Source organism: Oryzias melastigma, linkage group LG13 (genome assembly GCF_002922805.2).
Source record: "Oryzias melastigma strain HK-1 linkage group LG13, ASM292280v2, whole genome shotgun sequence".
Taxonomy (NCBI): Eukaryota; Metazoa; Chordata; class Actinopteri; order Beloniformes; family Adrianichthyidae; genus Oryzias; species Oryzias melastigma.
The window spans coordinates 13,076,249-13,089,235 of NC_050524.1; the positions used below are offsets into that span (position 1 = coordinate 13,076,249).

General features: G+C 36.9%; 1 protein-coding gene across 1 annotated transcript in view; it reads right to left on the reverse strand.

The window, feature by feature from the left end:
• The window catches only part of esamb (endothelial cell adhesion molecule b), a 56,072-nt gene extending 43,352 nt beyond the window's left edge, over window positions 1-12,720 (reverse strand). The window contains exon 1 of the mRNA XM_024276669.2: window positions 12,304-12,720. Coding sequence (XP_024132437.1) covers window positions 12,304-12,358 — 55 coding nt within the window. The 5' untranslated portion in view covers window positions 12,359-12,720. The remainder of the gene's footprint in view (window positions 1-12,303) is intronic.
• Between the last annotated feature and the right edge of the window lie 267 nt (window positions 12,721-12,987).

Here is a 12,987-nt window from a genome sequence, read left to right on the forward strand (position 1 = left end):
AGAGAGGAATTCACAACATAATTAAAAAAGATCAAATCAATTTTTTCCCCGAATATTTTTTTTTTTCTAAGGACCTCCTGTTTTGATCTCAACCAAGTCTTTGCTTTCTACTTTTGGAGTGTTTGTGAAGCGTTTAATTTTCTATCAAAAATGAGTTTGTTTTCTTGCTGAAAGACATCCTCATGAGGAGAGGGGTTTCAGTCACCTGTAGCCAGCTGAAGAAATTTTTTTTTTTTTAGAATATTAAATTGCATAAAAGTAATCCATAAATGGCATGAACACATTTTTGGAGTCTTCGAACAATAAATTCAAAATGTAACCTGCAGAAAAAACAAGGACAAATTTACTAAAGTAGATGGACAAAAAATAAACTTTTTCCATAATTCGCCCTCTATGTGATTAATTTTTGTATGACATTATAACAGTAATATTCTGACATGATAGTGTTTTGGATTATTGCGTAGATGGGGGCTTTTTTCAGTTCAACATCGGCTCTGTAATGCTACAAAGAGACTGCGAATAAAGTTCCACACAAAGTTGATTCATGCATGTTATATTTCTAAAATACAGTTTATGAATGTCCTATGAATTTACTGTGTTGTAAATGCAGTACTGTACTGTGCGTGCAGCAACAGCGCTGTCTCCAAATCAACACCTGTAAACTTTCTGTTGCTGCTGTAAATCCATCCGGTTTATCCTCCAGTTCTGTCCTGTTAAAAATCTCATGTCCCGCTCTTTCGTTGGCAAAAACGCTAACGGAGGTGATTAGAAGAGGTTTTATGTGTGTGTGTCTGGGGGGTGGGAAGGGGGGTTTCTTGCTGCCCGTGCACTGTTTTCACTGCAAAACCAGCTTTTTCTCTCTCTCTGCCTCATGGAGCAAGTTCCTCTTTGCTAGCTGTTGCTCTCACATCTGCGTTTTGCCAGGGACGGGCGGGCTAACCTTACTCCGAACAACGGAGGCAAAAGGAAGCAGAGCATTGGGAAAATAAGATCTCAATTTTCCCCAAAATAAATTATCCAGAATAACAAATTTCAATTAAGTGATTTATTACTTGGTTCCATTTCAAAATAAGTTTAATCTCATCAAAACTTTTGTTTTGGTTTGTTTTACTCAAAACTGAAGACTGTAGAAGAGATTTTAAATTATTAGTAAACTGCATGATAAAGTTCAAAATTATGGAGTCTGCATCTTAGGATGGTATGTGTGTTGTATTTATGTTACTGGTTTTATTGTAGTATTCAATTTTACCGATTTGTATGATTTTATGGATTTTACTGATGATTGTCTGACTCTGTCTTGTGTTCCCACCAGCAAAGAAAGTTCATACCGGAAACATAAAGTAACTTCAACTTTGAAAGATGGAGAGATATCCCAATACTTTTAAATACTTAATTCCCAAGAATGAGAATCAGATGACTGGTTATGTCTACAGCAAGAGCTGAGCAAAAACATTTTTTTCCATTTAAATTTTCTGTTCAAGTTTTAAACCATTGAAATTCAAGTTAACCAATAAAAAAAATTGAATCCCTTTAACCTCTTTTAGTGTACAACTTTGAGGATGAAGATAAACCATTTCATGAGATTAAAATTGAACCAAAACTCAATGTGAAGAGAACCTACTTTATATCCCCAGGTTACATATTTTTAAGTTAAAAATAAATAGCCTATCGCAATCCAGCACAGCTCCTTGTTTAAGAAGGGGTGACATTGCAGAGACAAGGATTACTATAGTTTTTAATCTAAGATGGAAGAGCTGCAACTGATACGTCCGAGTTGCCAGCCTTCTGCGGGATTGACCTGAGGGAGCTTCTTTAGCCTCTCACAACTGCGCCATAACCCTGTGAGGGTTACACTTCAGCCAGATGACAGCATTAATCTGACCACAAAAACCCTCCCCTCCATCTGGCAAGACGATCGAGCATCAACACTAAGGAGCAGCGATGCCGCCAACTCCTCAATGAATACTAATCTCACACCTTTACTTGCGAAAAATAAAACAAAAATGTTTCCTTCCAAATGGGTAATTTGTGTCTTCAAAATATTTTTATCCTAAAGTAATTTAGAACAATCATTATCAATGTTGCTGCAGGGGTAAAGCATCTAGTATGAAAAGAGAAATCCAAACTCTTCAACTATAGAAGCCAAATAGCACGATAATCTTCCTGCGTCTTAGTGGAAAACTCATCTGCTGAAACCACACAAACAATTTCCTTTTTTAAATTTTTGTAACTGCCACTCGTATTCCTCAGGTTTTTCTTTCGGGCTAGTTAAAATACAACATTTAGTTTCTACGTTTAAAAAAAAAAAAAATCTACATTCAATTAAAAACTGAGTTATAGTCTATAGACTGCTCTTTAGTCAAAAGCTTTTTTTTATTGAGAAGCAAAAACTTAAAATTTCACTTTTTCTGCATTGCCATCTGAACCACCACCATTACACCAGTATTAATAGCTTTCTTCAACATTCAAGAAATATTTGTTGGCAAATCAATTGTTTCTGCAGATGACAGCCAACAGTATTGTGTGGGTGGGTGTGTGAACATATATATTTATCTGTATCCACAAGTTCACATGCATCATTTCTATCCGGACTAAAGATCACATTTAAAGAGGGAATACACTTCATTAGCCTACCGTCTTCCCAGAATGCACCTGTTCCGAATCGCTGCGACCTTCGCCCACGCCTGGGGTGTAAATGACACACTTCTCTAAGATGTATCCTTTATTGCCTTCAGCCAGCAGGGTAGCCAGGAGCTGGAACAAATGTAACTGTCCTAATTTGGATGCCTCCTCTTTTGCAGACTTGTGACTAAGAAACAGTAAACGGACCTCGTCTGCGGTGGCATAAAAGTAGCATGAATATAAAGGCTCCAGATTGTGTCGTCTCCACACTGGAATGGTCACTAGTGGCTGCATCATTAGTCAACACAAGCAGAGAGGTGATTGGGGGGGCTCACACCTGCTAAGTCTTCCTACGCTTTTAGTCATCTTTGCTTCTTTATGAATTCCTTTCCTGATCAGCTGGTTTTGTTTTGACACATGTGACCTCCAGTAGGTTTACATTAAATATAGCATTCATATTTAGAGTCTTTCGCTAACTCTCGACACAAACTTTCAAAAAAAAAAAAAATCTATACAACGAGGAAGCAGTGGGAGTTAATGAGGTGAACATCTGTCACTGAGGTAGATGGAAGATGTTGCTTTAGCCAAACTCAGGTGTCCTCATGGCACAACAAGGAAACCTTCCTCCAACAGTTTCATGAACTGCATCACTTATAATCCGGAATTAATAGTACAAGCATCCAACAAATTTTTTAATCAAAAAAGGCTTTGTTGCATAAACATAATGCAAATAAAAATAATTAAATGTTTCAACTTAATGCATTACTTTTTGTGGGAAATATGTAGAAAGTAGTCCTCTTGGACTGTCCAAACAGGGATGGTTTGTTTTTTCCCCACAGAGAAGCAATTCAACTACAACTATACTTTTAAATATTGTAAAAAAATAAAATAAAAATCTAAGTGGTCTTAATTATGATTATGCAGCTTTTAGCCAAAATTGAAAGCCAGTGTCATTTCATTTTTAAGAGATTTTCTGCAAATCAGCAAGATAAGAAATTCGACTCAGAATTAGTTGTGGGCAGGACTGGATCGGAATAGAAAAATACTCAGTAGAGTAGTTCGAAACTTAAATTATTTTATAAATATCCTCCATCATAAGAAAAAAGATGATAAAAGAGCACCAAAACCACCGTTTTCACTGGAGTGCGTCTAAAGCATTGAAAGATACCTCCTGACGGTGGTGGCACACTTGCCTCTTAAGTGAACATGCACCTCATAAAAATGGCAATCATTTGCATGTGCCAAAAGAGATAGGCCTCCCCTTTGTACTAGGAAAGCAGAATGAAAGTGATTTGAAGTTAGTTCTATTTCTTATCCTTTAGGGTTTCTTTATTGTATGAAAAAATTCAAAAGTGTTTATTTAAAATTATGTTCTCTTACTGTTTTTATACACAAAAATGTTAATTTAAAAGTTGCTATATATAAAAATGAGGATTAAAACAGAAGAAAGGTCAAAACATATCTAAAGAGCTTTTTTTTTATAACGGTACCCATGGGGAACTATCATGGTTCTGACAATTCTCATGAACATTCTAGAAAACGAGCACTAGAAACCCAAATTATGTTTCACAAAAATGAAAACCTCTACGATACAAAACAAACCCCACGTTTGTACCCTACAACTAAGGTGACAACCTTATAGATTCATGTCCAATGCACCAATGAGGCCGTCAGTTTGCCTGGGCAAGGCAGCTCAAGAGCTGTGTCAAATTCCTCTACAAAAAAAAAAAAAATAAAAAAAAAAAACCTCCTAATCCACTTTAAATTCAAACTGAAGCTTAGGTACAACAGCCAGAGAGCAAAACCAATATCAACTATATGTGAGTTATGGATTTTTGTTGTAACTGACTTTGATGTAACATGCAATACTCAGCACTGAGCAGAAAGGTACTGAAAATATGGGCCTCCTTTTATGTTGAAACATATGTTTCAAAGGATTCAATGAAAACTGAGGCCGTTAGAAATGTGAAAAAAAACTATGAAAAACAAAGCAATTCTGTCTAAATGAAATGAAATGTAGGATGTCAATAATGTGTTAGAGTAATTCACAACATATTTATAAGGCCAAAAACATTCATAACTCAATGCGCCAAACAAAAAAAATGTGTGTGTATATCTACACATTTAAACATAATTCTAGTAATATTTTTCAGCTGGAATCTCCAGGTATTATAAAAAAAAAACGTACATTCAATGACTCCAAATTGTGTTAAAAACTTCCACCCAAACGTACAAGTCAGTGTATTATAACACATGTTGGAACACCACCTATTACAGTCAGACGTTTAAAATGTTGAGTCTCCACTATTTAAGAGCGGAACAAAGTTTTTTTCATTATTCATTGACAAACATCGATAGTTACAGCACTTTTCCTCATGTTTGGATTAATAAAACATGTTTGCCCCTGTTTTAGCCCATTGCAGTCGGGGACAACGTACCAGAGTTTCAAAGTAAGAGTGCTGCATCTCATTTTACTTGCAAAATAAAAATCTGTTGTACAGATTTTCTGTGCTTCAGCACAGAATTCTCAATTGTTAAAAACAACTGAGGAGACTGCTTCTTCACTTGGTGGTTGTTCTGAAGTTTCAGTGTTAAATGGTTCCCTCATAAATAAAAGACTGTAGCACTGAATTGTTGGAATGTGTGGTGGATTGGCAGCCAGTGAACTAAACAAAACAAGTCAGTTTAGGCTGATTGGTTTAGTGAGTGGAATGCTTAACGATGTGCATCACATTTGTCTTTTATATTTGAGAAAAAATGTGCAGCTGAGTATAATAAGCAAAACACAGCCAGCAGACTGTAGACACCTACTGAAAAATTGTGACAGTAGCATGTAATATCTAAAGAAAATTGAAATATTTTTGCAACAGAATGAGGTGTCACTGTCTGAACTCGACTATGAAAAACTATACTGGGTCAACTTAACATGCTTGCGCATCCGTAGGAGATCACGTGCATGAAAGTCACATCAGCTCAGCAAGCTGCCACAGAAAATTGCAATAAACACCTGTCGACCTCCACCGCTGCGACCGTCTGCACGGATGACTTGACTTGACATTCACTGCAGTAAATAGAGTCAAACATGTAGCAGCTGTTGTGAGAGGGGACACATCTCTGTTCACCAATGTTCTCTATTGTGCAGAGAGCATTAGCCAATTAAACTGACCTAGTTTTGAGTACACTTCCTGTTGCTCAAGATCCCTCTCCAGTCTTTCTGCACCCTCTACAGGGGTCTTTGGCTAGATCCTGATGCTCTGCGAAGGCTGTGGTCAATTAGGCTCCCTGATCAAACACCCACACCGAGGTGGGTGTCGGCACCGTCAATGTAGCGGTACATGAAACTGATGGCAATTTATCAGTTTTCATCAGAAAAGATGAGTTCAGGTCTGACGGAGCCCAGGAGATTTTTAATACCTGGTTGATTTCACAGTGGCAGATGAGGAAAAGGGATCCCTCCTGCATGTGAGATTTTCTGCTTATTTATATGCTGGGAAGACAAACAAGACAGTATGTATGGAAAAAAAAAAGCAGAAAATCTAAAAATTGTTACCCATTAAACATCTTCGGGCATAATAGTTTTTGTTCTGTTGTTAAGTTCAGAGTTGTTTCACCCATTTATTTTACAGTGTGACAAATTGCTGGTTTGGCCAAAGTCAATTGGACTACAGTGAAAATTGTGTTTAAAGTGATGTATGACACCCTTTTAACTACCTACGTGTTTATTGTACAAAAATTCCACCACTTGTAGTTTACAGTATTCCCTCACTATATCGCGATTCACCTTTTGCAGTCTCGCAGATTTTTTTCAGCACAACTTTGGATGCTTTTTAACAGTGGATTGTGTTCTGCATCCTGGTTGGCTGTCAACCTTGTCAATCAATCTCATCTGTAACGTGTATCCTGTTCAGAATGTGTTATACTTTTACATTTACACAAATCTTTGATTGCAAGCAGACCTTTTGTCATTTTTTTTTTAAATCTTGGACTTATTCTTTTATGAAGGTTTGAACTTTGAGTTTCATATTTTGACACTTTTCTCTCTTGTTTAATGTCCGTCTAAGAAAAGAGCATAAAGTGTAGAGTGAGGGGTTTTACAGCCTTAGAACATAACCCCCGCAATAAATGAGGGAACACTGTTTGTCAGAATTACAGTAATTCTAAAAAGAAAACTAAAACTTAAAAAAAAAACAAACAAAAAAAAAATTGTATGAGAAAAGTAACTAGAATGAACAATCCTAATAGTTTAGCCCAACGTATATGCTAACAGGATAAAAGAAAAAAGTGCTTTACTTTCAAAGGTCAAAACTGTGACACACTGATTGAAGGAAAGAGTCAAATGAATTGTTGAGATTCCTGTACATAAGCTGGAGTGTCTTAAAGTTGATGAACGAGATTAAACTTGTGTTTTACAAGTGCTGGACACTGAAATGATTAAACAGGAATCGCATGCATATAGGTTTTACAACACACAGGGGCAGAATAAAGCAAGAAGAATTCATGGTTTGTCAATTTTTTATTTGAGGATAAAGGGAAAAAAAATACATCTTCTGCTTTAATTCTGCTAAAAAGAATGAGCAAGACAATAACACCACACACTTTAGTTCCCTTATACCAAAAAGATTGATTAAAAAAAAGTTATATTATTTTTTTTTTTATTTGTGTGACACTAAATCACTTGATAAATCAATAAAGCCCCCAGAAATATCTTCACATCTTCCTTCCCGTATGCACTCTAGAAGGTTTGTGTCCCACTGCTCCCTCTGTTCTGTTTCCTTAGTGTGTGCTGTGACAGCAAACCACAAGTGATAAAAATTATTAAAGAAAAAAAACCCATAAATAACTACCAACATACCTGAGGAGCTTGGCTCTCCGTTTTAGAAAACCTGGCAGGCTCGATTTAGAAGATTTATTTTACAGTTACACCGTAGGTCCATTAATTTAGAAACTAATCTGCTCCTCTGAGCCTCACTGGCAACCCTTTTCTGTTACATGATCCAGGAAAAATATTGAGAAGTTTGCGAAAAATGAAGAAACATATCACAATATACTCCTAAGAGGAATCAGAGCTCTTGATAGTATCATTTCAAGAATGGTCTAACAAAACAAACAAAAAAAACTAAAACCTTTTAGGTTCTTGAAAAAGTGTACACAATGAAGGCATATCATTGTTTTAATTTTATTTCTGTCCTGTCCTAGAGTCGCAGATTATTGTTTTCTGCTGCGACCCCACTGTTCCGCTCATTTACCTTGCTCTGTGAAAGACATTTGCTGCACAGAAAATGGACTTTCATCTGCAAACAAATTTCAGAGGTTGCTTTTTCTGAAGACCTGAGAAGAGAGAGCTTCAGAGGTCGGATCACCTCTTACTTTTATTGCGAAATAAACTTACTTGATTACAAAAAAGTACAGTAGTGCGCAGGGGCATTTTATAATGTTCTCAATCCAAACAAATATTATCAACCAATATTGTTATTTGCGACAGTTGGATCAGAAGCTGGAGTTCTAAATGATGCATCATTCAATACCAAGCACATTCAGACTTTTGACCAGCTGTTATTAGTTTGACTATATAAAACTAGAATAGCTCCAAATATCAGATGGATAACAATTTAAAATAATTTTCCGTTATTACACAGTTCCTGTGATTTTATTCTATACAGATACATTCCAAGCTCCAAACACAAAAACCTTTTTATTGAATAAAAAAAAATGTATTTGGTCAAAGTAGACCAAGAACTGGTCAACTGATCAACTTGGTAGCTTTTAGCTGTATTCTCAATCATATCAACCAAAGCCTAAAGATAAAATGCTACTTAATGAGCAGGCACATTGTTGCCTTGGAAACCGATGGTAAAACAAAAGTTAAGTATAGGAAACTAGCTCTAGCACAAAAATAAATACAAAGAATTACTTTTCTTGCAGCTTTTCTTCTCCTTTCTGGATTGTTGTATTCCAGGTAGAGTAAAATGAGTTTACATAAAGTGAGGGGGAAAAAAAATGGCTTTATAGTGGTGCAAAATTATAAGGGATGAATACAGGCACGTAAATAAAAACGTATGCATCAGTTAGTTTTCTAGTTAAAAACTGCACAAAGCAGAGACAACATGTCAACAGCAGAGGACAGGCTGCAGCGAGATTTCATTAAGAGACTGTCATCCTTTCAGATGGCAAAAATATATTAAGAGCATGTGTCATTTGGATCCAACTATTTGGAAACACACAACAAAATGTGATTAGAACAATAGCAATAAAATAATTAGGTGTGCGGCACACACAGACAAATCCAAGGACTCTGTCTGGACTTTTTACCCATTATCTTTTTTTAAATCCAGGAAATTTTCTGATTTTTTTTCTTATCCTTTAGAATAAAAATACACCCCCGATTCCCTTTCCTTATTTTACAACAGCAGTTTTTATTTTAGCTAGATAATATTAGAACAGAAGCGCTATGCGTTACAAACGAATTATCGAACGAATTACAATTTCTGGCGTGAGAATGAGTCCACATGAGAACATAACGCGCCAAGCAACCCAAAATGGTCTGAGACCCCATTTCCATCCTCTGGCAGTTGGTGATAGCTGCCAAAGCCTTGCCGTGATTGTTAATTCTCACGCAGAATCCAGCAGGGAATGCTGCTTGTTCCAACTTTGGACCGTGACCGACTAATTTCTTGTTTAGTTAATCATAATCAGAATTACTCTAAGCTCTGAGAGTTCTTCTCTGAAAAGGGATAGAGCTGGCTCACAAACATCAGCTTACGCCACGGCCAAGTGGCTCCGGTCTCATTACAAAACCAGCCGTCACAATCAGCTGACAACATCACGATATATGTGAGGTGGGGGTCAATCAGACGGAGGAGGAGTGCTGAGTTTGGCCCTGCCACATCACCTTGGCACTGACCTCAAGTCAGTCAGAGATCTCTAAAGAGGAAGAGTCAGGAGTTTTAGTGTGGATGTATTCCACTGAGTAAAGCTGGGACTTACTTGATGCTAATTGGTACAAAACAGAATTTTAAAGGCAGTCGAGCATTACCAGATTTATTTTAGTGGCCAATTAGCCACAGTTCTTCCCATGTGCAACTGCTGAGCTGCTGCATTTCATCAATACAAGCAGGATTTTCTCAACTCCTTTCATGAAGGACACGTTTGTGACAGGCAGGGTTTGAGATACAGGCGCTTAGCTGAAGAGAAAGGCAAACTGAGGATTCAAAAGAACAAAACTACGTCTGTTGTTCTCTACAGCACACCGCAAATATATGTTTTTTAACTCAACACAAACCAGACTAATTAGACATAACAGTGTATTTTTACTTATGAAATCTAATATAATTGAGTGTGAGGTTTAGGTGGATACTGGTGTGGTATAAACAATGAGTGTCAAAAAACATGATTTGCCAAACAGGGAAGAAAAAAAATTGTGACAAGAGGTTGAAAGAAACCAGATTTTCAAAGTTGGAATAGCTTTGAGGCAGACCTTCTGCAATTTGGGCAGATAACATGATTTCTTGAAATACACTAAATGTATTTTATTTTGCGATTTAAATAATCTTTTTTACAGGAATTTTGTAAAACATCTTCATTTCAAATCTTTCTCGTGAATGCAACTAAATTTCAATATCACTTCAAAATCCAACTTCTTTGTTCTGAAGCTACGTTTGCAACAGGCATGTACATGTTTAAGAACCCACTAAAAGTGGGTTCCTTTATGCACAATCAGGATGGGGCTTCTTTTTATACTATTTATTAATGCTTGTCCACCACCTATAGTTAGAAGAGGATTGGTGTGAAGTGTCAAAGTGGTGCAAATCTTGCTCCAGGCCCTTTCTTCCTTAGTTCTATTGTGATATATATATATGAAAGGCTTGGTGCCATAAAATTATGGCTGGGTACAAAACAAAGTCAATTTATCGTCCATTATCAATTGTCAAATGGTTGGCACTTCTGTTGATTAAAGGGGTGCCATCCAAACAACAGTGCCTGATTAGTCAAAGTTTGATCTGGTTTAACTCAAGACATATTCAATAGCTGCGCCTTTGGAACGTTGAGCCAAAAAAACTGTCTTAAAAATATGTTTAGCTATGCCTGAATGCAAGAGTTTTGAACACAGAATTTCAAAGAACGCATTAACACACATTTACAATGATTTTTAATTGGAATTGGTCACTGGAACCCTGTTGTCGAGGGTGGTGTGAATGTAGCTTAACCCTCGTGCTGTCTTATGGGGTCCAAGTGACCACAGCCTTATATTGATGTGTGATCCCTCTCATGACAAAGGTGGACAAAGATGGACAGGGTTTTATGTCTGCCACAGACACCTCTGAAAAAAAAAAGTTCAGCGCAAGAGTTTCAAAGACTCCATTCTCATCTGATTTTCTCTAAAGACAAAAGTTCAATTTATTATTTTTTCCATTGCTAAACTTGATCATTTGTGTCATTTTCATCAAGGATTTATGATAACTTTGGGCAACAAACCTATAGCTGTATTTACCTATGTGCTATTCTAGGCATGTTTACATTAAAAGTGGGGTCATCTGGACCCCACAAGACTGTGCGTTGAACTTTTTTTATCCAAGGATTTTTGTTCATCTTCACTGGTGTCCGTGGCAGACATACAATCTTGTCCACCTTTGTCATGGGAGGGGTCACACATCTGGACACAATAAGAGAGCCAAAGGGTTGACATAAGTTGAACGTCTCTCAAAACGTAAATTCAGGCAGTGTAGCACGTACTTTACCAAAGTATTTACGAGTAAATAAAATTGATTTAATATGATGATATAATATAAATATTGATTAATGAATCAATAGCACTGATTTCATTACACGTCTTTTTTGCACACTTCATATGTGTGTAAGTGGTGTAATTGATATAATTACACATTATTATTTTAAACTTTTGTTATAAGTTTAAAGGAGAGCTGACAAACTTTGGCTTAACTAAAGCAAATTACTAACCTTAAATGACCCGACTTGTTCATTTCTTTGTCTTCTTTTAAATAAAAATGTAATTGACCAGAGTTATTGATCATCTGAAATAGGGACATAAGTTTCAAGATTGTTATTTAAACTTACATTTCCTATTGAGTCATGTTATTGGTAGTCTGCTCCCTCTGTTTTTTTAAATGCTCAAATGAGATGTTAACCACAGAAAAAAAATAAAGATATTTTTTTAAAAATGACTTTTACATTTACTAGAGCACTCAGCTAAGCTAAAATATTTTGGTCTGCTGAGGATGCGCCAGCTGTGAATTTAAGAAAACGTTCAGGGAGATTATTCTTACATCCGAGTTCAAACTTCAAAACAGTTTTTGTTAGTAAACTTTTCAAAAACTTGAGCAGGAAAGAACCTGTTGCTGGACCTTGTGAGAGTGATGCTCCTGAACGCATCTTCAAAGCCACGGGGTTTCTCACACAGGTGTGCAGGTCGCAGGGGTCACAGCGATGGACTTTTACCGACACCAAAGATCGAAATTTAACAATAAAACAGGGAATTCAAATGGTTGAAGACAAAAAATATATAGTTTTCTTCGCTTTTTTTCATTTTATCTTAAAAGGTTTTGGGTGAAATGGAAATCTTAAAAGGGGAAATTAAACCAGGCATTTTCTTTTTCAGACAAGCCAACACACGACTCGCGGGCAGTTGTGCCGCTTCACGGTGGCTAAACGATTTAATTAGCTTACCTGGGAAGATCCATATCAACATGAGTATGGCTCGAAGTCTCCTGTTTATCTCCATGACTAAACATCCGCTGACTCCTCTCCTGAAAGCTGAAAGCACTCCTCCTCCTTCCCAAATTGCAGCTTTACTTCAGGTGGTAATTAACTGTCCGCTAAAGAAACCACAGAGGCGACGTGTGCAAGTAAAGCTCCCGCTCCTTTGGCCATCCCGCCGACAGACAGCGGCTGACATGGCGCAGACAAGCAGACGCACACGGTCCAAGTTTGCTCTTCTCCCTCCTGCTCTGCTCAACCTCCGCAGAAACACCTATACTTCTGCGTGTCTCTGCCGGAGTGAGCGCCGCCGCTGCTGCTCGCCGCTCTCAACTAACTGAGGGAGCTTATTCACGCACCTGAGCTGCTCGCTGCCGCCCCCTGTCTACGACTACAGTCATTACACCTTCATTATGAGAGCACGTGTTTGGACAGTCCAGACAGTAGAAGTTACTTAACTTTGATGTGTCAACAAAGTAAAAAAGAAATAAAATAAAATAATTAAAAAAAAAACTTAAAAATAACTTGTAAATAAAAAGTAGGCTACTAATTCAAACTTTTAACAAAGAAAAATTACAATAAAATAATAAACTAATTGTGGATAAACCTTAAATACTGAATTAGAAAATGTGTAAATTTGGGATTTATGTCAGA